General features: G+C 34.4%; 1 protein-coding gene across 1 annotated transcript; it reads left to right on the top strand.

Annotated features, from left to right (window-relative positions):
* The first annotated feature begins 562 nt into the window (after positions 1–562).
* Positions 563–26,203, top strand: LOC127871121 (somatostatin receptor type 4-like). The gene is made up of 3 exons (XM_052413838.1): positions 563–915; positions 20,580–20,647; positions 24,950–26,203. Exons 1-3 carry the CDS (start codon positions 837–839, stop codon positions 25,868–25,870), a joined length of 1,068 nt encoding a protein of 355 aa, XP_052269798.1. The 5' UTR covers positions 563–836; the 3' UTR covers positions 25,871–26,203.
* The last annotated feature ends 1,529 nt before the right edge of the window (positions 26,204–27,732 follow it).

Below are 27,732 nucleotides of genomic sequence, written 5' to 3'. Positions count from 1 at the left end.
CATGAGTCACTACTTTGAGTAATTCTACGGGGACATATTAATTCATCGAATTTCGCGATATATATTATTGTCATACCAAGTGTGAATATTCATCAGAAATAAAATGTGGCAATGATTGAAACAAATATAAATATTTATGCATCATCTTATCTAGCTAATTCATAGATACATTTAGAAACGTCTATATAACGTGAAAACGTATCATTTTTACTTATAAAAAATACATTTTGTCTGTTTTCGTCATTACAGGAAACGGGATATAAAAATCGATTCCTTGAACTATGTTTCTTGCGAGCAGGAACTCGAAGGATGAACTGAATAATATTATGTCTATTAAAATCGGATTTACTATGCGACTTCCAAGAATCAACTTGTGTCTTGTAAATGTTTACAATTGTAGATTAACCAAGTCCTGCGAGTGTTATTGCGGAAGTTCTCTATGTTCTGTTTATTTTCCATTTATTTGCAGAACCTCGGGCGTCTCGCTCTGAGAAAAATGTGTCACTGTTATAAACGAGAATGAGAACTTGTACGTGAAAAAATGGGACGTATAAATATTATTTACTTCAACGTACGTGATGTTTGTATGTAATAACGAACAATAATGTAAACGACTTAAACAGTACAAATGGCTACTGCTGACATTAAACGTGTGGGTTTTGATGGGCAATATCATATAAAATACAAATAATATGTTTATAAACCTCACTTAACATTAAAAGGTTTGATCTATTTTACGAGCTGTGGATACTTTCAAGCGATATTTCCCGGACGATTGTACAATAATTTCGCCGACAGGTGCACGAATAAATTGAGACGGGAAATTGAGTATCAAAATGGGAGAGAATATTGTGGACCAGAACACAAACAGGACGGTGTTCACATTCCTGTCAGAATTTCATTCAACGTGGAATGGTATGTAGTCCTAATCAGTATGTAAAGTTAGACATCCTTATAACATTTGCGATTTATTTCAAAGTCCGTTTGATAAAACATAATATGTTTTGCTGATTAATTGAGGCACAGTTTCCGCTGTTTTCGGACGAGCAAACAACGTTAACATAGAGTTCTGAAATTCTAATTTTTAAAAGCGCAACTCAGAAGTAGAGTTTTGAGTTTCCACAGCGCAACTCAGAAGTAGAGTTTTGAGTTTCCACAGCGCAACTCAGAAGTAGAGTTTTGAGTTTCCACAGCTTTGCGTTGAGAATGTCTGTCAGCTGAGAGACAATATCAAATTTCAGCTATAAACAGACACACTAATTCTTTCTCGATTCTTTCTCAAACTCAGGGTTGAGTCGAAGTCAAAACTAAAAAAGACATTTGTGAACACAAAAAGAGCATAGTGTAGAAAATATCCTAAAAATTGAGAATAAAAAACAACTACTCAAAATTTAGTCAGACTATTTATCTCACCTTTAGTTTGTATGTTGGAACATCTACAAAACCAATATTTTGAAGCAAGTCCCGTACTTTGGTTATCCAATTGTTACATCGTATTATATATTCAGCACAATTTATCATATACCATATTGTATTATACAATCAGTTTGTTAAACAGTTTGCACTTTTGTTAGATATTGTACAATTCGTGCATATCGATTTACATATAACGGGCATCGCCCTAGTTTCCCGTATGCTGCTGAATTAGGAGTACTCATTTTGACACCAAGTATTCGTTTCAAAAATCTTCTATGAATTCTTTCTATATCCTCAGCATTTGCAAAATCCTAAACCTCACACAAATATCACAGTATTGAAGTAACATACAAATCAAACAAGTTCGACATCATTTTAACAGCAACATGCATGTCTTTGGTGATTGAAAAAAGCGACCCATAGCCTTTAAGCCTTTATCTGATGTAGTTTGAGTGTTTAATATAAATTACTCACCACTTGATTGTACCATTCCGAGATAGTTCAATGTTTGACCAATTTATATTTGCTCAGTATTATAAAAAAAAATGGCTCGTCTACTTTTGCTTTTTCTATATTCACTTTCAGCTTACATCGATCACACTATTCGCATAGATTATCTAAAGATATTTTGCAATACTATCGGTGTTTAAGAAAAAATCACAGCATCATCTGCATAATTTAGAGATATATGCGAGTTCGTGTGAAAAAGACGAAAAGGGGATCTTATGAATTAGTGTTAAGGAATGGCCTACAACGTTGCTAAAGTTGCAGGTCATTTTGTATAAACTAGTACGAATAAGGTAAAATTATGTTATAGTAATTGTTTATAACGTAAATATGAATTTATTTTTTTTAATTTTACTCGTTTTTTAATAAATTGTTGTTCACATATTATCCAATTTACTTGTTTAACAGATGCTGTTTACGAAAGTGTCAACTACGCGATAGCTGATTAAATTGTGTTACAATCTACGCAAGTCACAAACTCATAAGTACAAATAAAATATTTGCATGCCATATTAAAAAGCAGCCAATTAAAGATCAAATACAGGTTATCTATAAAACTCTGCACGGTTAATGTTTACTTGCTTGGATTGTTTAGGCTTAACTACAGAACCTGTTTACATAACAAATGTTTGCTTGAGTGATTTACATGAAAGATAACAATAACACCAAGTCGATTACTTGTGAAATATATAACGTATAGACACATGAGACCTCTGAAACATTATCATAATAGGAATTCTTGTTACTATCCTTTTAAAATTTGAGGAATTTTATGAATTTTATAATTTGTATACATCACAAAACAAAACACAACAGTGAACGTGAAACTGATTAAAGCGTGATCATTGACTTGGAACTGCCAATGCAAGGCAGTGTGAGTTTAAACCAGTGTAACGACATGCCGACTATATTTATGCAATACAATAATCGAACCATTTTGTGGTTTTAATGTTATATAAAAAACGGAACATGTGCGTATCTTGCAAGAATATACCATAGTTCACTGTTAGTCAACTAATTCACTTCCAGTATATTAAAACTGAACTGTCTGTGTATTCTGTGAACGTTTTTCATATTACATTCAGTGTCTAATGTTACATTATTGCAATCGACGATCTGTCTCTGCGAGCTCGAAAGCATCTGTCAACTTTATTCTGGACCAGAGATGATGCATTGTGGGTAATAGCGATATCAAATATCATTTCCGCTCTATTCAGTGTCGTCGTTTGATGCAATCCACTAACGAGATTGAATTGTTATCACGCTTATTAATGAATTATTTTTTTTGAAAAGGCGTGTACATTTGTTCCATCCTTGCACATGTAAAATTCGTTTCATGTAAGCTTCTGACCAGATCTCCGTTCAGATGTTGTGCTTTCACTACTTTCCTTGAGGTGCGCTGCTAATTTTGCCTCTGTTGTTAAAGGGATCTTTTCACGCTTTGGTAAATTGACAAAATTGAAAAAAGTTGTTTCAGATTCGTAAGTTTTCGTTTTATTTATGATATTTGTGAGGAAACAGTAATACTGAACATTAACCATGCTCTAATATAGCCATTATATGCATCTTTTGACGATTTTAAAACCTAAAAATTATAAAGCGTTGCAACGCGAAACGATTGAATAATTTGGAGAGTTCTGTTTTTGTCGTTAAATTTTGTGAAACTACGAAGATTGCTTATATAAGGTATAAAATACGTCAATAACGTGTACTCGGCGGAATAGCTCAGTTGGCTTAGGCGTTTTTACTTCAGGACTCTGGCAGGACTCCAGGGGTCACTGGTTCGAAATCTGCTCCGGGCAATGTTCTTTTCCTTTTTTATTTTTTTTCTTGATTTTTTACTGGAGCTTTTACGATCCAATGTTTACATTTATCAATATAAAGCATTTAACGAATAAGTTAAAAAAAATGCCAAAATCTGTGAAAAGGCCCCTTTAATACACTGAACATCGGATTTATGTTTACCACACCTTTTCATGTATCACACAATTTTGCTTCACAAAGAATTATCGTAAAATATTCTTGCAGTTACATCTCATACTGAGGAAAATATTGTCGAATTGTTATTTTCCCATTTAAATTGCCTCAATGGCATGTGCTTGTAAGATCTGAGCATCATATATATATTTTTTAAATAAAAACAGAAGAAAAATTATGTCCGAATAGCATGCACATCTGTATAAAGATATTGCATTTCCATTAACATACATGCCTCGTTGGCATGCATCTACTTATCCGAAGCACGATATTTGAATCATTGAAACCCACAGTCGGAAATCTAAGCCTTTGCTGCATTAGGGGCAGATGCAGGAGAACGTGATGATCGGACACGTTACAAACAAGAGCTTTTTTAGTTATGACGAATACCGCTCGACGCCGCATGCGGCATTATGAAGATGCAGTGATATATAACTATTTAAAATTGAACCGTTTGGCGTGTCCAAGAAACAAACACTAAAAGAGTACTGCAATATAATTTCGCAACACATTTCGTGTTGATTCATACATTTGCATTATTCATAAGTAATCCGAATATGTTTCATCTCAATTGCAAATAGATCACTCGTATTAAAAATCTGAGCGTTTGATACTTAAATATTATAGAAACCAACATGTTTTAATATTTAAATTTTTGCTAAGAGTTTTTTTAAACTCACCAGATAACAGAAAATTAGGACCATACTTACAATGCCGTTTTGACGGCGATCAATCATAAAATGATATGGATGATGCTGCAAAGTTCATAGGCTAAAATCGTTATAAATCACTCATAAGCTCTTGAGTTAAAACCTTAAATTGCATTTTGAAAACACCTTTATTATATGAACAGTTCCCTGTAGTACTGTAGTTCTGAAGGTTTTGATCTGATTTTGATATAAAGATGAATAACAGATGCATTATATTAATAGCGCATGCATCGATACGTTTAGAAAAGTGTTAAAATATGAAAGATATAGTCTTCATCCATATTGCACAACACGAGTTTTCAAGTTTCAAGTTTTTTATTCGAACAGCGGCACAATGACTTTGACAATTTACATACAAGTTAACAAATTATAGTCAAAGCACATCAGTGCATAATATAATAGTACAAAAACATACATAATTAATACATATATCACAGTTATTTGCCACTACATGGATCTCGTTGTAAAATCTTGCGACAAATCATTCAAATGATATTTATCATAGACATTTTATTTACCCCTGTGTGCCTGACTGTCTGAGTGTCTGTCACACATGATGTCTGAACTCAAGTTCTTGTTTGTTTTACATGCACTTTTATCACGCAAAATGCTGATTAGTTAGTAGGAAATTGCACCATTTCAAGGTGACATTTCAAAAAAAAAATCGACCGCGGGAGGGACAACTCTCCAGCACTATCCCCAGTTGAGCTCCCCCTCTGAAAACTTCTGGATAAGCCCCTGTTGTGGGAAACGATAGTGTGACGTGAAATCGGAAAGACACCGCGATGTTCACGTATCAACGTATGCCCGGCTTTGGTAAACAAAAGTCGAAAACGGGTCCTCTGTTAAAGTTCGGATATGCGATATATGCGCCAAACATGTTTCTGCGTTAATATTCAAACCACATGTGCCCCGTTACTAAGTTTAGGATAACGAGCGCTGGAAATATATTAACAAAAGATCATATTTCCTATGCGGTGATGCTGTATATAGAGGGAAAGAGCGCTGTAATCAGGACAAAATATTGCTTGACTGTTACATTCCGAATATTTGGATTTACATATTCTATATCGGGAATATGAATATGTGTATTCATCAGAGCAGGCGTGGTTGTTGTGTGTAACATACAAACAGACCACAACAACAATAAAATTGACGTTTGCTATCACCACTGGAGTTTCGATAAACGTTCTTATATATAGAATTGAAAGAGCATGTCCATAAAACGTCATTCAACATTGGGATGTAGGACTTTTTGAATGAATAAGTTCTATAAAGTGACTTGGCTTTTCCAAGAATGCACAATATACGCCGCTCGATACGCGTACGAATACTTAGCAGGCTTAACCCATTTATGCCTAGTGGACTCTCCCATTCTTCTTAATTGGATCAATTTATTTATAAAAAAATAGGGATGTCTAGTATACTTATTTCTATATTTAGAATATGTCTTACAGAAAATCCTTTAAGCAAACAGCGCAGACCCTGATGAGACGCTAGGCATAAATGTGTTCAGTAACGTGATAGATACTATTGTGGATCAGAGTACAAACGACCCGGTGTTCTTATTCCTGTCACAATTGTGTTTAAATGTATGTTCACTTAACTGTATTCGATATGTATGAGCAGTAAATATATTCTAAAAAAAATTATCAAATGCGTATTTGCGGAACTATTGCTACGGCGACTATTATGAAATTCTGGCTTAGCTAAATATATTTACGGAGTGTAATTTAAAATATAGTCCAATAAATTATGTTTATGTACTCAGTGTGTCGTTTATTTAACACTGTGGAATGTACCGGTACTATAAATTAATTTATCAAGTAACTTTCTCCACAGATGTAATAAGAAATAGTTCCTCAATTATTTTCCGGCCAAATAAACAACGATGATCATGAGTTTAGGCATTTAACCACGAAAGCTACAGTACACTAATGACAGGAATGACAAAACTGTGGTTTTATAATAATAAAATGACATTATAATTTTGATCCTTACATTATTTGACAAACAATAGAATGATTATGAGAGCTTCGTTTAAGCATGTTAACCCTTTGCATGCTGGGAAATTTGTCGTCTGCTAAAATGTCGTCTGCTGAATTTCTAAAATTAGCATTTTCTTCGATTTTTTTCAAAAAATACTATCAGAATAGCAAACAGTTTGGATCCTGATGAGACGCCACGTTCTGTGGCGTCTCATCTGGATCCAAACTGTTTGCAAAGGCCTTCAAAATTTCAGCACTGAAAGAGTTAACGATAGACCAATGATTCTGAATAAATTCCTGCCACATAATAAATTCCTGTTTTATTGAGATAGAATAAACCTAAAATAGACTTCCCATAAAAAAAATAACATCAATATCAAGCAACACAAGATTTCGGATAATTCATTTACCAACAACGGGCTGTTGTTTATTTTACTTGAAACAGATGTTACGTATCGTTTTGACGGGTATTTACACATCATGATGTTATGTTAAGTGATGCAACTCATGAACACATTTACTGTGTTGTAAATGTCAAATCAATTCCATATTTATTTTTATTTATAGCATCGTCTAGCCGTTTCCACGTTACGTCAAAAAAAATACAACCAATGCTTTCTTCCTCTATCTTAAAATATATGCTGCTTCCTTAACTTAAATTAATAGTGTCTATTGCTTTGATAGAATAACAACTAAAACAGCAAGTTAACCTTTACATGTTATTTAACATTAACCTTAAATCACTTGCTGATATGCGAAACATTTAAATACGTTCATGCATTATTCAATCATTGCTTGAACCAGTACACTACTCAGTAAGTAAAGAAGTAAGCTTTCTTTCAGGATTATGCGGCATTTATTACATTTTCTCATTTTTTGCTTTTATTTACTATCTTAACCTAACAATGTTCGTTAATGTTTCCATTTTAATTGTTTGTGTTCGCTGTAAGACGCTTTGAAATAAACGGAGAATATAATCAAAGATCGAAACCTTCAAATGTTTCGGAAAAAAACAACACTTTATGTAATGAGGAGGCAACGTTTTGAATCAATTACCATATACAATCAATGTTTTTTTAAATAGTTTTTGTCTAACGTACTTGAAAGAAAGCAACTAAACTCGTATTAACACATTATGAAATACGAACAATACCAAGGTGTTGATAAGGAAACACTCGATGAGCCATCTTCTCACGAAATAGTCGGTACGTTCTAAGTTTAAACACGATTAACCATACTTTCAGTGAACTTTTGGTATCCTCACAGAATTAACTTAAGTGAAATAGTAACAAGGCTGTCTTTGCAATTTGGTTTGAAATAACACGACAGTGTTGATAAACAACGAATTGTCAGCTGTTGAAATGATTGCGCCCCAATTTCATCTCTCCGTGTGCTTGAATTCATATATCGCCATCATCCGGGGAAAGAGATGATGTATTGTAGGAAATGCGATCTATTTCCGGTTAAAACACCTCTTGTCATCGAGTAATGAGATTGATTTACTTGATTATAACATGAATAGTGTTTGATTGGAAAGACCCCCACTGTACGGTAAAACTGGGATCGTCTTAACCACACTTATTAAAACGTTTAAGCCTTTATCATATTGAGGATATATCGAGATCACCGTACAAAGTAGAGATTTGGGCGAGAGCTGCGACATGATAATTCAGACGAAAAATGAAAGTAAACTGCTTCCTTAGAACATACGCTAGTAATAATCACTCGGTCTTTGCTTGTCAATTACCCCATAAACACAAGCTTTTGTGTTATTGTCATTGGGTAGCATAGTATATTTGTAAGATAAAGAACGAGTATCCAGTAAGTTAAGTCAAGTTCATGTCAACATTAACCAATTTATGTCCAGTGGACTCTCCCATCCTTCTAAATTGGATCAATTTATTTCCAAAATTAGGGATGTCTAGTATATTTATTTCTATGTGTAGAGTATTTCTTACAGAAATTCCTTATGCGGCGTCTCATCTGGGTCTACGCTGTTTGCCGATGCTTTTTTTTAGACGCTAGGCATAAATGGGTTAAGTAAAATGTTTTAGAATTGCGATGGATTTATTGCACATCTCGTTAACGGTATTTAGAACGCGCGAGTAAGTTACACGGCATTTAACGTGTCTATGCAATGAATTGAATGAACAACATGTTCTTCCTAAATCTTATTGACTTTAATGGAATAAATGGACAAAAGCTAAATGGACTAGGCATAAATGGGTTAATTACAAACGTTTTGAAAGTTCAGACTTACATCGATGAATAGTACGATTTTCGTATTAAGACAAACATGCATAATGGACTCTCCCATCCTTCTAAATTGGATCAATTTATTTCCAAAATTAGGGATGTCTACTATATTTATTTCTATATTTAGTATATTTCTTACAGAAAATCCTTTAAGAAAACAGCTCAGACCCTGATGAAACCGCATCATGCGGCGTCTCATCTGGGTCTACGCTGTTTGCCAATGCCTTTTTTCTATACGCTAGGCATAAATGGGTTAAGACAAACTTGTATTTGAATTAGTGTATTAGAGCTTTAACGCAGCTAGTTATATTTTACGCAGCGAAACGTGTCATTAAAATTAATTCATATTAATTCATAAAAGCTCTCGAAACCGTTCTGAATGCGCCGCCCGAAAACTATTTTTCAAATTAGCACATGACTAGCACGTTTACGCCCGTTTACTTGCTGTGCAAAATTCATCAATCATAATTCATTTTTTAAACTGGAGCGTAAAAGTTCTGCAAACTCATGTTTTTATCAGTGGCAGCTGCTATATTATGTGACAATTTCTCGCCACAGACAAGACTGTGCCTTTTATCCTTAAGTCAGGTTATTCGTGAACCGTTTATCCTTAATCAACGCCTGTAACAACGAGGTTTGAAGATAAATTAATTGTGGCGAATATTGACGCGTAAACCTCGCATAACATTCGCACCGCCTGTACAATAGTAAAGTTATTTTGAAAGACAAAGGAGAACACAATAGTAATTTCTTTGAGAAAATAAAATGGGACAAAATTGAACATTTTCACAGTGATTATGCCGGATCAGGCACTCGGAAATGAATGAACACCATTTTGAGATGCGATTTCCAACAATCAACGCACGTTTTTGAGAGTTGACTATTTCAGAAGTCCAAGGCCAAAACTTGTCAAAAGAGAAGCATTTTTATGACAAGGTTATTTATCTCGTCACACGTTCAAAATAAAATATAGACGAACATGCGTGCATAAATAGAATTTGTTTCTATATTAAGAAAACAAATATATACACATCGATAGTGATGTTGGAGTGATGGAGACCGAAAATATATTATTGACGAAAATTGCGTCATTTTTATAAATCAATGTATTACGATACAAATCTAGAATTCATTGCATACGTGTACGGCAGTTTCCTGTATTTGGAAGTCAATTTACGTACTCGGTATTTGCAAAAGCAAAAACAAACGTTGACGCGTACTATCTAGAATTAGTTTCGAGTTATGTCATAGCGTATATATTTACGTATATATTTCAATTAACTTCTTCATAAATGGTCATTTTGCGTTAAAAGAGTTTGCTTATTTACAGAAAATATTAAACACGTATTATACAAAAAAGATTGTATTATTCTTTGTGGATTAGCGAAAGTACCGTGCAAAAATGGGAGATAATATAATTGACACGGGTATAAACAAGACTGTGTTTACATTTATGTCAGAATCTATTTCAACTTGGAAAGGTATGTATTCGATATCATACGCATGTTAATATTATCAATTTTCTGTAAGTTTTCGTAAGTAGTTAACGTTTAAACCATAAACATAAATTATATGCATTTATCATAAAGCAAAACTAATATTTATTACATTAAAAAATATATTTCGTTGGTATGGGTGTATTTTATGAATGCCATCACCTCATTTGGACCATGCCATATTTATTACCCTTACCCTCATTTGTGTCGTTGTTGCACAATGTTGCGCCCGATCTTTCCATTAAAAACGTGTAAATCTCTAGAAATTGGGATGAATTAAGAAAAGTGAGAGAAATGAATATAACAAAATAAAAACTTGAAAATAACAAACCGAACGACAGTCGCTATTATACATACTAAAAGTGTTAACCTTCTGAAAATGAATAATTAGCAAATACATTATACATATTCGGTGATGGCGAACGTTTATCGTGTTTATTTGATGCATGTATCTTTGCATTGCCCTGCACATTTACTTTTTTAGTCAGAACACTATTAAACACAAATTTGTTACTTTAAAACAACCGTGCTGTGATCTGTTTTATATATTTACAAGCGTGTGGTGATTAAGCAAAATACACGCCGCTCGGCCGTTAAACACGATAATGTACATAATAATTCCAAAAAGTGTTCGCACTATGTATGTGTTTTTAAGCATCTTAGTATTGCCTCTTTATGCGCAAGCGTATATTTGTTTATTTACGATTGAAATACAAACAAAAAAAGCATGACAAGGTACAAGAAGGAAATGTCGATGACTATGTTACCAACCAATGCAATATGACCTTGACTCAACTTGAATTAATTTTAATCGAACACAATAGCAAGACTTTAAATTTGGTTTAAAAAAATCACGAGGACATGCAGCTGCGACATTTCCTTAATAATTGTATGAAAAATGTTTTTATGAAAAGGTTTGCAAACGCAGTTTGTAGCATTTGATGTTTATCTGATCACTTATGCACCACATATGCAACTTGATATGTTGGACCTCCCGAAGTCACTGTTTATTTTCTGTGTTTATGTTCCTATCAAATAATTAGTCAAACAATCTCACATGCCGCTCAGTGTGTAAGCAATGCCGCCTTTTCTCGCACTTGAATCGTTTTTGTCTCAATATTTATTTAAGTTCGTTTTATAATTATTTTTTAACCCGATATTGATTAACATTTTTCCCCATTATTAAGCCGATATTTGTTATTGTTTATTACTTTTTATATTAATACGTAATATTCGCTTGTTTGAATATTATGCAAACATTCTTGTTTAATTCTAGTACATTGCTTAAATGTTAACTTTAAACTGAGCAGTTCTTCTAAGTTTGAAACGTTAAACAGACAGTCTGCAATGTTCGGTACATTATTGAGAAAAAAATCGATACGGGCAAACGGGGCTATAAGGGACCTTTTCACAGGTTTTGGCATGTATTGGAGTTTTTCATTAAATGCTTTCTATTGATAAATATAAACATAGGATCTAAAAAGCTCCAGTAATAAACAACAAGAATACAATTAAAGAAAGAAAAAAGTCACTCTCAACTAGGCACGAACCACTGACCCCTGGAGTAAAGGTGTATCGCTTAGACCATTCGGCTATCCGTGCTCATACAATGAGTGATGTATTTTATACTTAAATAAGCTATCCTCGTAGTATCACAAAATATAACGATAACAACAGAACTCTCGAAATTATTCAATCGTTTCGCGTTGCAACGCTTAATAATGTTTAGGTTTTTAAATCGTCAAAAGATGCATATACTGAATATTTTAGAGCATGTTTAATGTTCAGTATTACGGTTTCCTCACAAATATCATAACTAAAACCAATATTTGCGAATATGAAACATGTTTTTTTTTAATTGTGTCAATTTCCCAAAACGTGAAAAGGCCACTTTAATGCATGTGCGTAGTGTTGTCCTAGATTAGCCCGTGCAGTCCGGACTGGATATTTTGTAAGAAAAGACGTTATTTAAACGAAAAATACTAAGTAAGCGAAAAGTGTCGTCTCTGATTAGCTTGTGCCTATTGTAATGGATATAGTCCAGCCATATGGTGTTATAATCGTGCCATTTGTGGGAAATGCACGACATTGAACAGAAAGTGAGATATAGATGGAAATATCTAAAAAAAAATGAAAGGAACCCGTTTTTATGCCCCCGGTAGAGTGGCATATAGCATTTGAACTGTCTGTCCGTCCGTCCGAAAACTTTAACATTGGCCATAACTTTTGCAATATTGAAGATAGCATCTTGATATTGGCATGCATGTGTATCTCATGGAGCTGCACATTTTGAAGGTCAAGGTCATCCTTCAAGGTCAAATGTAAAAAAACAAATCCAAGGGAAGTAACAAGCTTTAAAGGGAGATAATGTATATTTATCATTTGGCAGGTACAGATCATTTTTACAAGGAAAGAAATATTTGTGAAAGGGTTATAATTTAAAAAAAAATCACAGCGGCGCAGTAGGGGGCATTGTGTTTCTGACAAATACATCTCTTGTTTTATCAAAATGGCCGAAATAATAAAGATGGCCACCATTTATAGAAAATATTTAAAAAAAAAGGGAAATATCCCAGAGTCAATTTTTTCTTTAACATATATAATTATGAATAACTTTAATAATATTGTTTATATTTATATATTTAAATACATTTCAGCCATTAAACCTTTATGCATCTAATTGTTACTGAGTTGCTCCCCTTTGCTACAGTTACGTCATTTGTATGGCAAACAGCATGGTCTGTTTACATTCATCAAGTAATGTTTTAATTACCTAATTTAGCATTCTAAAAGAACTAAATAGATGGATAAAAGGTTAGTAAACTTATTATGTGACAATTACTATTTTATTTTATTTTTTTAAATTAAACGACTTAACTCTGATTTGAATACCTTGTTTTTATATTTAATGTAGATCGTCTGTACAGTACAAAGATGGTCAATTAATGTTGTACAATAAATCTTGTTTTTGCCGTTATGCCTAGGAAAAGCGTAAACGGGGTCTAGTTGACTTCATAATATTGGTTTGTCAGTATCGTATAACAGAGTACTAGAATTGTCAACACAGCTTGGAAATAGTGTTTGTGAACTGTATGAACGGCAGAATATTGTATGTCATTCCAATCTGAAGCTTGGAATATTCACAACTTTAGCAGTCGACAATATAGATCACAATCCCAGTTCAACGACAGCCCAGGGATCTTTCCACGGAACAGGGATATCTATTTTTCAACACCCATACATTGATTGTGCTGAATGGAACAGAGATAGTCATACTATAGAAAGATTTTCTTAGCAGAAACTGGACTTTAACACTGACCTAGTGTTTACAGATGTGTCCCGCCAGTTGGTGTTACAAATAAACGACAAAATATTCCTGCTAGTTCTGACAGTCTGGCAAGAGTTGCCTCTGAAAATATCCCAGCTGCTATTCGATCTCAGTATATGTAAGCTACATTTAAATAAGTTAGTGTAAAATCTAAATAAACGAAAATCCTAAGTACCGGTAATAAATGTTTGAACGTATATATAATGCATTATACATAACAGATCTCATAAAAATATCACAGTATAGCAGATAAAAATCTGAAACAATAAATTTAAAACTATATAAGTAAAATATGTATAGACATATCACAGTATAACAGAATAAAAATGTATCAAAGAGAAATAAGATTTTTAACAGGTTAAAACTGTATAGGTATGAATAATAAAAACAAAAACAAAACAAAAACAGAGATTTTTTATTTGCAATGAGATGACAAAACAGTTTATGTATATTTCTGTGTAAGTATGTATCTAACTGTAAAATAGTATCTTTCATGCAAATGTTGTTTAAAATGCAATATGCATTTATCTTGTCACACAATTATTTTGCATGTGGCTTGAACATGTGAGAACTAACTTGATGACTTCAGATTGAGGGTATGATGAGGGTATTCAGATGTTATGGTCTTCCTACCATGCAAGCTTACTGGAATAATCTGTCGTTGATGGAAAGCCCGTAAATATTACTGCTCTCTTACCTTTGTTTAAAGAGCAAGCACAATCAGTAGCTATGATTAAACACTCTATGCACATTGTATCACAGACCACCAACTTTCTCAACAGTGGGCAACCACCCATTATAGCGTGTGCTCAGCCATTATATGTGCTTGCTAAGCAAATCCGATGGATTTGGCCAGACACATATGGAGAAAATATGTAAGTTGTGATGTTCGGTGCACTTCACATAGAAATCACTGCCCTAATGACCATTGGTGACTGGCTTGAAAATAGTGGCTGGACAAATGTTCTAGAACAAGCAAGTATTTCCACATCTGGAACAGATAAATCATTTCTGAAAGCTACTCGCCATGCTAACCAGATTACTGCATCTGCATTGGTCATACTTATGCATAAAGCATTTACTGAAGCGCATGAGAAGGCTGATGAGGCTTTGTTTCAATCTCGGCGTTCACATCGTGAGACTGAATCGCCACAGTTGTTTTATGGTCAGTTACCCTGCGATTTCAGTTGGTAATTCTAATCTTCGTTAAGTCTTTGAGAGAGGGCAATTTTCAACTTTATCTAGAATCACTTGTCACTCTCTTACCTTGTTTTATTTGCACTGGACCATCCAAATCATGCGCGTTGGCTTCCAGTTCATATTCGTGATATTGTAATGCTAGAACGACGTAACCAAGATGTAACTGAACAGTTCATTAAAGGTAATTTTGTGATCAGGAAAACACAAAACCTGTTCTCAGGATTACCTTTAGATCATGCTCACGAACAAAATAACAAACTTGTAAAAGGCGATGGTGAGGCAGTCGGTCTTACCGAAAACTCAATGCAACTCTTTCGTTGGATGGTTTGTGGACCAGAGGATGCGCGAGTAGTAAATGAATTTGAAGCAACATTTGCAATTATTATGCACTCACAAAGTAAAGGGCCTGACTTGCGACATGGTAAAGGTGGAGGGTGTACAGTCTACATTTAGACAGCAGGTATCGAACCTGGTTGCCACAATGCAGGATATGGGTAATTCTTTTGAATAACAAGCTGATGATCTTCACACACTTGACACAAGAGAAATTGCAGATGATGCTGCTATAGCAACAGTTAGAGCAATTGAATAAGTTGGAACTGAGCAGTATAACACCATTGTAGCTGAAAGGATAGACACAAAACAGAAACCACTCACAGACCCCAAAAAGCATAATAGATTTCCTATGTTTAGCAGACAGAGTCCTCAAGGTGTCTCTAAGCAGAAAAAAGAAATTGTGTCTTTAAAACAAAATTGTTCGTTATTTGCTAAGCTTTATGTATCATGTCAAGTACGAGAAGGTGATCTTGATGAGTTCTTTTCTCACGAAAACACTAACTTTCCACCATCATTGTCGCTGTTCGGTAAGTAACGTTTGGGTTCAAAATCTGACATGATCAGTTGTCTTGAAAACAACATTCCGTCTCAACTTCAGCAACGAGAGGTAGAAGCATCGATACTAGATGGTGCAGTCCTTGTCAATATGCATAAGCCAACAGGGTGTTTAACTTTCAATGACAATGCAGAAAATGTGTTTGTACCTTATTGGGAAAGGACGTCAGGCAATATAAACAGAGTTGACGTTGTAAGTGATGTATATATTGCTTACAGCCTCAAGGAGTCTACACAATCAACCAGAGGGAAAGGCGTTAGACGAAGAGTACTACCTGACTCTCGAATCCCAAAAAACTGGGAGTCTTTTCTTAGGATAGACGAAAATAAAACAGAGCTATTTGAGTACCTTGCAGATAAGCGCACTGCTATTTTATCTAAACGAATGCAAATTATATCAACCAAAGGTCAAGACATAGTTTCAAACCAGCAATATGAACTCATCAACACTTTGGCACCATGTTCCCATGAGGATGCTGACACAACAGCAATACTACATGTATCTGATGCTGCCGCAAATGGCCTCAGAAAGGTAATGATACGTACTGTTGACACAGGTGTAGTGGTTTTAGCAGTAGCTTTTTTCCACAAATGACCTTGGACGAACTTTGGGTAGCCTTTGGAGCTGGCAAGAATTAACGGTACATATCTGTTCATGCTATAGTGAGCTTTATAGGTGTAAACAAGGCAAGGGCATTGCCAGCATTTCATGCATTCACTGGCTGCGACCAATCCTCTGCCTTTTTAGGGAAAGGCAAGAAATCAGCATGGGAAACTTGGATGAGCTGTGATGAGGTTACTAAAGCATTTGAAACAATACATATAGCTCCGTCTTCTGTAACCCTCCTAAATGCTTTTCATGACCTAGAACGCTTTGTTGTTCTTCTGTACGATAAAACTAGTGGTTCTGACAGTGTGAATGACACTCGTAAAAGGTTATTAGCACAGAAAGGAAGATCTATCGAATACCCGGTACATACCTCCCTCAAAAGCGTCCCTATTAGAACACAGTAAGCACATTGTTTATCAAGCAGGATTCTGTTGGGGCCAGGCATTTATTTTATCACCTGATCTTCCAAGTCCAGCTGAGTGGGGATGGGAGAAAAACAAAGAACACCACTGGACACCTTTCTGATCAGCTCTACCCCAGGCATCGGCTTCCTGCCAAGAGTTGTTAAGATGTAACTGTAAGCGGGTTAAAGGATGTCGTGGCAGATGCAAGTGCAAAAGGACCGAAATGCTATGCACATCCCTTGGCGGTAATTGTGACTTGGCTGAATATTTGAACAATAATTATTCTATTGCATACCCAGAGACAGCAAATATGTGTACTTAAATTTTGGGATTGAACATTCAATTACACTAACAAATATCCTGAAAATAGTGTTCATTTAATACCTAATTACGTGACTAGGTAGAAATATCTATATGCTTGTTTTGCTGATATGATTTAAATATAAAATATGCTGCATCAATATAAATGTTTATCATTTTTTAAATTGATATTTTTCATCTTGGAAGAATTTTCATACCAAGATTAGGAAATAGATCATTTTTCACAGTCAAAGTTTTCAGTGGGGGCCAATTTAAGTTTTTCAATCATCAAATGCAGCATGTCATTGCTGTTTACTGACATATCAACTAAACAACCCAAACATTCCATTTTTAGTTGTGAGCGTTAGCCCACACTTATGTAGAAACGCAGTTTTGCAAGCAAGTTTGCTTTTAACTACGCTCGAAACGATGACTGCAAGTCAGTGTGTTGTTTGCTAAGCTAAGAACGATAACCACTGCCTGTCTCCACAACCTGCAGTACAATTATGTAGACGACGAATGCTAGAAGTGTCTGCTCTACTACTGCAGTGTGTATTTAATCAAAAGTGTTTAACAGCTTGTAAGACGACATTGGCAGTCCAGTGTTTATCATTGAAATCTGTAAATATTGGCTGCTTTCAGGGAAAACGGGGCTTAATGCATGTCAAATAAGATTAGCCTGTGCACACTGATTAGCCTGTGCAATGCGCACAAGCTAATCAAGGACGACACTTTCTGATTTTAGGGTGTTTTTCGTTTAAAGACAGTCTCTGGTACTGGAGTGAAAATGAATGCATATGCATTAAGTCCTGTTTTCCGAAAATGAAGCTTAAATTATATTTTTTATTAATGATTTTATTAATGAATGACAAAAAACACATTTCGACCTGTGCTTTAAGACACACTCTTTATTTTAATATATTTACACTATTTATGGTATTTGCAGCATTTTTTGTTACTGTATATAGCAAATATACAGATTTTGACGGTCATTTTGAAAATATATTGAATGTGACAGTTGGTTCCTTTCGTTTTTACAATTAGATATGACCCGGTGACATTTGTACTAGGTTTTGTGCTTTTCCCACAAATGGCACGATTTTTCGGGTTTCGGCCACCATATGGCTTGACTAGTATTCTTGCACAACAATACGCACTAAAATTAGACTCATTTGCCAATAAAGGACCAAGCAGTGCAGATGCAGATCATATCCACTGATTTCGTCATCTTATCAATAGAATAGTTCTTCCAATCATGTGACATAAAAAAGAAAAAACACTCGGAAACTCAGCTTTAGACTTCCACGCTCTGCGTGGACATAATGGGAATAAAAAAATAAGAGTGTGAATGTGAAGTGAATACAGTGAATAATATGTCCGAGTTTACTTTTCTGTCGGAGTTTAAACAAACATGGTCAGGTAAAAATGTAACATAATTTGTGAACAGTTATGTACGTACCTTTTTGTTTTGCAATAGACGTATCAGTTCTGAGTTCTATTTTTAAGAAATCATTATAAAAAATCTTCATTATTATTGTTGTATTCAAATCTTGAAATAAAAAATTGAAAAGTTAATCATACAAATGTATTAATAATAAATATAAATATATTTATGTTCTTGGTCCATTAGAAAACTAGTTTTACTAATACGTAAGCCATATAGGAGTATTTTATTTTTAATTTAATCATTTACGCGTTCATTATTTACTTAAATTTTACAAACACGAATCATTTAATTTAAGCATACAAAATATTAATTAATTTAATTTAATCATTAATACATTAATACTAAATCATTTACTTTGATCATTTAAACATTAATCATTTCATTTTATCGTATTTTTTTTAAAATAAATCATCAAATGAATTTAAATATTTATCATTTAATTTTATGATTTAAACCTGAATATTTAAATGTAATCTTTTAATCATGTAATCAATGTTTACATCAATCATTCAACTGAATTGGAACACTAATAGTTTGGTATAATTTTAAATCGTGTGTTGAAGATAATTGATACATGATAGGAATGAAGATGCTTTCTGTTTGATAAATCTCGCTGTTTTAACAATCTTTCAGTTTTATCAACCCTTCTGTTATATCAATAGTTAAACATTACAGACCGACAATCACCCGATTGTCAAAGACAAGGAGACACCAGCACTTGGTGATGGCATGTATACTCAAGTATTTCAGTAGAACAACGATACTTAACAATTACTCCTCAATTACTCCTCTTTCAGTGAACAGAAATGCGGACAAACGAATATTGGTAGTGTCTCCTTAATGACATAACAAAAGGAAATACTCAACATCCAAAAACAGCATAATCACAAAAACGGATGTTTATACTTCATCCAAAAATACAGATGAATCAAAATGACGGATGATTTTTATTACACCTAAATATAGAATCTGGCACGAGTTGTCATATCATACCATATGTTATTAAACGAGTTCAGAAAATTTGTTAGTAAGCGAGCCTAACTAACGAATTTTCTGGAAGAGTCTTACAAAATATGGTATGATATGACAACGAGTGTCAGACCTTTTTTATCACATGCTTTTAACTGAGCAAATTAAATAAATATTAACGCAACCGCGCGTTTGTAATACGAAGTCCCCAAACTGATCCGACAATATTCTAACCGTTCAAACGCGCGGTTGCATTTTACTGAAAACATACTTATTTGTTTAAACAGATCATGGTACCTAAAGAAAACTCTTACGAATGAGCGGGCCCTCCACTTTATCCAATTAAAGATGGTGAAATATTTAAAAAGAGATCCTTAAAAATGTTAGCTGGGTCGCGCTATATTCTCCCAACACAGATCCGAAAAAGTCACGTGGAATAGGCACCGTGATAATGATAAATCCCGAATATTGTTTACATTTCGTGACGTCATTTGACGATGCAACGTCATTTCAGCAAAATAACAAAATGCGATAAGTCAATAAATGAAAACTAAGCTTATGAAAACGCTTAAAAAGTATATTACACATAAGTAAGATATAAAGGATCTTGCATGAGTGGTCGTTTTTTATTGAATTTATTAAACGCGTCATCTAAATAAAGATAAAAACGAGGCTTGCCGAGTTTTTTATCTTTATTTAGTTGACGAGTTTAATAAATTCAATACAAAATGACCACGAATCTAAGATTCTATTTATAACATGACCAACAAATGTTCTCTATATTTTATGCTCTTTTCACCGTTTTTTCACATTGTAAAAGACTTTTACTGAAGAAATTCGCTGAAATAATGACACAAAAATGACGTCGTTTCACAATTATAGAACTAGTGTAATTTAACACCTGTGTAATAAACAAAATTGAGCATTACGTTATTTCAGTCTGGAGTGTAGGTCATGTTATAAAAAAATATTCGTTATGGTTATATTACAAGGGAAACAGGGAATGGCATGTGATAATCATTTTTATTGGTAAGGGCTTGTATACAACTATACTTGTATGACGTATTTGTGTACTTTCAGGACAGACGGTGGTTGAGGTATGTTTTCTATCGGCCATCTTTGTGGTTGGGATGATCGGCAATGTCATGGTGAGCATAGCAATTATATCAAGAAAGCACACTTACAATCTATTATTTCATAAAGCAGAGCTATTTTAACAATAAATAATGTCCGTTTCGTACGGAGTATCGTTAGGGCCATCGTGGTTACACATTAAAATCCAGAGGGCGAGAATGCGAGAACGCGAGAGTACGATGACGAGAATGCGACAATACGATGACGACAGTGCGACAATACGATGGCAAGAATGCGAGAACGCGATGGCGTGAATGCGAGAACGCGATATTACGATGACGACAATGCGACAGTGCGATGACGACACTATCACATTGTCGTCATCGTACTAACGGTATTCCGTAGTTTCAGTATCAAGCAGTCAAGTGTCATTTTATAACAGGCAATCCGTTGTCATAAGACATTGCAAGTTTGCGAGACTGCACTAAACGTAAGCCAAAATCGTCCATCTGTCCGATTTAATAGTTACCGTAACAGATTAACCCGTTGGCAATTTTGATAAGCTAAAGTGCATATTCAAGTAATACTTTTTATATTTAAAATTATGTAATTATGAAATGCAAAAGTACATCACGCTAAGCGTATGTAAAAATGTAATTCTAGACTTGACATTGAACGATACATTGTAGGATGGAAGACTAGGTATGGTTTACATCACTACTACCAAGAGAGACAATACATCGTATAATTATGTGGGCGGCTTTTATTACCGATCTGACTCCGTAGTTTTGCATTATTTCCGTATCCCATGGAGAAATAAGACGGGAAGTATGACGATGTGGGTGGTATAAATACATGCCTTAGTCAGCAGAAAAACTTCGGTCTCATGAATAAATATCCATTTTAATGAAGAAAACCATATGGGAAATAGTAATTGTATTTCGTGGTTTCGTGTTTATACTAAAAACATGCCATTGAGCGATGTTTTCTATCTAAAAACAATATTGGCCTTTTGCAAATGATATCAAAACGAGTATTTATATAGTAATATATGCAACTCGGTGCTTATACGTGTTTGGTTTACAACTTCATCATGCGTTTTCGTTTGTATTGCACAAGTAAGAAAACGCTTAGTTTTGTATTTTACTTTAATTTTTACATTGCGATATTTAAAATAATAAGCAATAAAGTTGAAAATCGTCAACGTGCATAACGACTTGATTTTTTATATTCTAAAATAGAAAGCCAAATAGCAAGCTCCCAGATCTATAAATATGAACGATATTCTTTATTCGTTACGTAATAATGTGTTTTGTTGTCATAATAGGAACCAATTTATAAATGAAAATAAGTATTCAATACAACGTTATAAACGAACCTATCCACATAGTATTATTGTCCCCTTCCGGTGAAACCGGAGGGGACTTATGGTTTGCACTCCGTCTGTCTGTCAGTCTGTCTGTCTGTCCGTCACACTTTTCCGGATCCTGCGATAAGTTTAAAAGTTCTTCATATTTTTTCATGAAACTTGAAACATGGATAGATGGCAATATGAAAATTATGCACGTCATTTCATTTTCTTCCTATGTAAAAAATTCTGGTTGCTATGGCAACAAATATAAAAATAAATGAACAATTTTACTGAAAATGGTGGGGTTTCACCGGTAGGGCCCATATTACTTGGCAATCTCTTGTTTCAAATTGTGACTGTTCTGTCTTTTTTAGATTCGTCTGGGCAATATCAAACTGTGCAACATTATGGAAAAGAATTTTCGTTAAATGTAGATTTATGTTAATGGCAAATTCGTGTGTATATAATGCATTTATATTACAAACGGAAAATCCAGTTCATGTTGCTAACAAATAATTTCCTAAGATATTTTTAATATATTTTCAACCGCGAAATGTTTAGGTATGCATGTAAACGACAGTTAAGAAAATTGCAACTGCTCATTATAATGTTAATCAGTATATATGTATATCGTGAATTTCATGGGTGCTAATAAAATAACCTTTAACTTTTTTGATCACGTAACGACTTACGGACGTGTTTATTTCTGTAGCTTCTGCGTTAATTGAATCAACGTTGATAATGATGTGTTATATTTGTACAAATGGTTGCTTGTAAATCGTAGTTTAAAACTGCATATCGTACACTTATTTTCAGAATTATTTTGTGTAACCAAATGTTTCCGGTATTCTTCGTTTATTAGGTAAAAACAGTGTTTAACAGGTATTACCTCAGATTCTAACACGATACGCGTATTATTTACTACAGACTGAGAATCAAATGAAGGGAGTGGTTATTCTGAACAGCCTTATGTTTTGCAGATATCAGTTCTGAAGTACGCCGGTTCATGGTAATAAAGCACGTGCTTACACAAACTCTATCAAAATTGATGCAAATTTACATTTTTATGTATACAGTACCCAAAAATGTTTTTCGAAAACACTACAATTACTTCAAACATGGCCGGTATGGAACTTTTAATATTTACATGGGCATATCGATGGTGTTTCGCTAAAATATTGACACGTATTAAAATAAAGGATTGGCCTTTTTCTCGCATATAGTTGTGTAGTCAAAATGATATATTGGTGATTATCAGTCACCTTTTTAAGACAACATGTATACACTTATCACACATATTTTTAGATACACGCCTTAAATATGTTTCTGACTGACATCTTAAAAATGTGCATTTCAGTATGGATTTTACAAGACTTTAATTCGTAAAGATTTGGATACTTCCATTTGTTTCTTTTTGACAATAAAACGTTTCCTTAGAATACATTTGTATAATGATAAAAAATATTTGACTAAGCGTTTAACAACCTTCGTTTATAAGAAAAAGATTGACATTTGTATCGGTTAAAGTTACTATGGCGTCAAATTGAATATCTATTGTTGCTGATTTCTGCCATATGTTCCGGCGCTTTGGCGGGTTCGAAGTAGGTTGTCAACACGCCATCAAGAAAGATCGACAAATATATTCATCTGAACGACAAATACGGCGAAATACAATTATAATATTTTACGGAATTCCGTTAGCGCCAATGCGTGTGCATGAAATGTAGTTGAAATTCGATCGTTCGATGTCGACAACACGCCATCACGATGCTAAAACGCGACAATACGATAGTACGTTGGTGATAATGGCGCAGTCCGTTGATGATAACGCGATATTATTGCCATCGTCGGATACCCACGTTCGACCCATTCCGTTACTCTCCATTTATCGACCGTGGGACATTACGAGCTCTTTTCACCGTTTTAGGGTGCGTCAAATCCAGTAATTTCATTGGATCCCTTACGGTTTCATGAGGATATTTTTTATCAATGATACAACTCGTACTATAGAGACTTCGGGTTTGTTGTCAAAATTGCGTCGTCCACTTCTAAATAGAATTTCGTCGTGCATGCGTATACTTTAAAATTTAAACGACTTTCAAAGTAAAAGTATCTCTAGTCTTTTGCATGGGCGCGATGTCTTTTTAAGCACACGGACAGGTGGATGGAAAAGCTTGGTGTATCAAATCGCAATTATCCAGGCGAAGCATTGACACCTCCAAAGCGAAATTCTTTTTGTAAACTGCGATTTCGTTGGTCTACTGAAAGGTTACAGTTAAAGTCAAAACGGCGTGTATTGCTTATATTGTCCCACGGCTAATGCTGGAGAGTAACGGAATGAATTAGTCGTGGGTATCCGACGATGTATTATTGCGTGTTATCACGCTCGCACTGTCGCATGTGTGTCCTTTTAACGCGTAGTCGTTGTCGGCCTGTCGTGTTGTTGCATCATCGATATCTTCCTATTGCGGTATTGCTATCGTACTGATGTGTTATCATTCATCAAAGTATCGACTTTCGTTGCGCATGCAAGTTTAAGTAGTTCCTCAACACGAAAGTAATGCAACTCTACACAAATGAAAAGGATCGATGTCAAAATATAGTATTATGTAAGAACACGGAGCGTATATTGTGATCTAGAGTCCGTGGTAAGAAATACGAACTGTACATTGTACGTTACAGTTATTGATCACACGAGTACATGTTGATGTACGCACATGAATTTCATTTTAATGTGCGCAAGTAAACTCTTAGTGCTGGAATTATAGTTACACATTTTAATTTTAAAGTGGCATAAGTATGGTCAAGAACACGTGTTTAAAATATACTCTCTGAATAACGATAACGAAATAAAATTTAAGTACATAATAGCCAATAACATGAAAGTACTTTATAATTTAGAAAAGAAAAGCCACCTATACACAAGAAACATGAACATTAACTATTAACAACAAAAACTATAAACATGAATTGAACAGTTACTTAAGTTCCCTTTCATACAAAATCGATTGTTTTCGTTTTACAGATTCTTGTAGCCATTTTGAGAAATACGAAACTACGGACAGTAACGAACATTCTCGTCTGCAACCTCTCCATGGCAGACATTCTGTTCGCTCTAGGAATTCCGTGCATCGCCACCACTCGGATTACACGCCATTGGGTATTGGGCGAAATAGTCTGCAAATTAATAACGTATGTACAGTTCGTTTCCGGAATCAGCTCCATTCTCACCATGGTTATGATAAGCGTTGACCGCTTCATAAGCGTTTGTTTACTCAACAAATACAAAATGACGCGGAGGGATTTGACACTTTCTCTTGTTGCTACATGGGTAATTTCAGCCGCGTTTCCGATTCCAGTGGCAATATCACAAACAGTTAAAACAGTGAATTCCGACGACCAGGCTTATAAGTATTGCGGGGTGGAATGGTCAATTAATTTTCGCTCAGATATATATCTAACTTTTATGGTAACATTCTTCTTTTTCATTCCACTGATCGTTATTATTATCCTATATTCGAGAATATGGCTTATTGTAAAGTGCTCGAATTCCCGCGCAATGCACGGGAACGGACGATCAGAGCAGGCCAACAAGAAACAAATACGGCTGGTGAAAATGTTCGCCTCCATTGTGGCTTTATTTGTTGTTATGTGGTTGCCGTTCTTCATTCTAAGCTTTCTTGGCGTCTTTTACAACCAAATTACCTCAACCCACTTCACGGTCACGTTGATTCTGGCGCTTGCAAATACGTGTCAAAACCCATTAATATACGGGTACTTTAATCGCCGTCTGCGGTCGGAGTTCAAGACGATGTTGTGCACAAAACTCTTCGGAAGATCTCAGTCATCATCGAGTTACAATGTACAAGGGACAGAACTCGGTAGTGCTGTGCGAAATTCGTCCAACCCAAACTCGTCTGGTCAAAATTCATCCACAGTTGCCTAAATATGTGTCAACGCCTAATTACGGGAAGGCCGAAGACATTCAGAATACATATGTTAATACAAAGTTCTCCTTGATTAAAAGAATGAGTGAGATAATTATCCATTTATTTAGTGATTAAGTTATAATAAAACAACTGATTTTCGGGCCTGTGTTGAAATATTCAGTTCTAAATGCTATCACATGTATGTGAAATTTTGACAATGCGATAGCACGGTTTCCATGGGCAATGCCAAGGTTCTCTTAATTGATATATTATGATTACACCAATACAGGTATATATCAAAACTATACATGTGATCGTGTTAGTGTTGTATTATTAAATATGTTTTTACATACGTGTATTTTGTTTATTGAAATGTACTTTGTATATAAACAAACAATAGTAGACATGTAATTGATGTGTGGATCCCACAATACAATACAATTTTACTAGAATATATACCTCAATCCCATGATGATATGTGAGAACAGTTCTTATCGTCCAACTGCTAACCAATTCAATTAAAAATTGGATTTTAGCATTCTCATTTATTTATATTCACGGATGTTTTCAAGTTTCAATTACACAAGATTCAAAATTGTGCCTTTAAAAAACTCTTTGTTCGATTTTACTTATCTTCTTACACAATTCGTAGACTTATGGCACAATACCAGGGTGCAGGATCACGTGACTTTGTGGGGTTCCCAATTAAACATTAATGGATGTAAACACACCGGCAAGTGGTGGTATTTTTATAAATAAATTCGTAAAACAATCTTTCTTAAGAATTTCAACTAGTGCATAAAAGACAGATTTTTATGCTGCATATGACGAGTTGAAATAAATCAAAATTACATTTATTTAAATAAGCATGTGTTCTTGTTCAAAATTTCTATGACGGTTATGCTTAAGGCAACGTGAACGTTTGTCAACGATTTCAGACATATTCAAGGATTTATTCTTATACCTTAAAGGGGCCTTTTTACTTTTGGGTAAATTGACAAAATAAAAATGAAAGTTGTTTTAGATTCGCAAATGTTCATTTTAGTTATGATATTTGTGTGGAAATAGTAATACTGAACATTTACCATGCTCTAAAATATCCATTATATGCATCTTTTGACGATTTGAAAACCTGAAAATTATAAAGCGTTGCAAAGCGAAACGATTGAATAATTTGGAAAGTGCTGTTGTTGTCGTTATATTTTGGGAAACTACGAGGATATTTCATATATAGGTAAAAATACATCCGCTTATAGCATGAGCACCGATGGCCGAGTGGTCTAGGCGGGAGACTTTTTACTCCAGGACTTCAGGGGTAAGTGGTTCGTGCCCTGTTGCGGTTACTTCTTTCTTTTTTTTAAATTGTATTCTTGTTTTTTAACTGGAGATTTTTAGGTCCAATGTTTAAAATTAGCAATATAAAGCATTTAATAACAATCTTCAAAACATGCCAAAATCTGTTAAAAGGCCCCTTTAAGATATCGACACAAACTGCAAGAAAAACTTGTATGCACTAAAACTTTTTGCAAATGTATTTCAATCACTTGAGATATTACAAAAAATAAAGTTCTTTACGGTGTTATTACATGCTGTCCAGCCCGTGTGTACATCCCTGAAAACCCCGTTGATTCTGCACCCTGAATACTGTGACATATGACGCAAGTTTAGACTTATGACGCAGTTCTCTTAGACGTATTCACACACTCGATATTGATTGTACCTTCGCAATCTAAAAATCTGTGAAAGCAATTCACGGTGTCTGTATTTATTAAAATATATATTGCAATTAATATCCGTTAATGTTAATAAATAATATATGTGTTTTATAGGAATTGAAAATGTGTGTGTAAGTCAAACATTGTCAAAGAAGTTTCGTAAA

The sequence above is a fragment of the Dreissena polymorpha genome, chromosome 3 (assembly GCF_020536995.1).
Source record: "Dreissena polymorpha isolate Duluth1 chromosome 3, UMN_Dpol_1.0, whole genome shotgun sequence".
Taxonomy (NCBI): domain Eukaryota; kingdom Metazoa; phylum Mollusca; class Bivalvia; order Myida; family Dreissenidae; genus Dreissena; species Dreissena polymorpha.
The sequence above is the reverse complement of the archived record's forward strand: the minus strand, read 5'-3'. Positions and strand labels throughout refer to the sequence as shown.

What these genes read in the sequence shown, in the direction of transcription:
- LOC127871121 (XM_052413838.1), top strand. Translation starts at nt 837, where the DNA reads ATGGGAGAGAATATTGTGGACCAGAACACAAACAGGACGGTGTTCACA. An exon ending in ATTTCATTCAACGTGGAATG is followed by an intron (nt 916 to 20,579) that starts GTATGTAGTCCT and finishes GTGTACTTTCAG; the next exon opens with GACAGACGGTGGTTGAGGTA. An exon ending in GGATGATCGGCAATGTCATG is followed by an intron (nt 20,648 to 24,949) that starts GTGAGCATAGCA and finishes TTCGTTTTACAG; the next exon opens with ATTCTTGTAGCCATTTTGAG.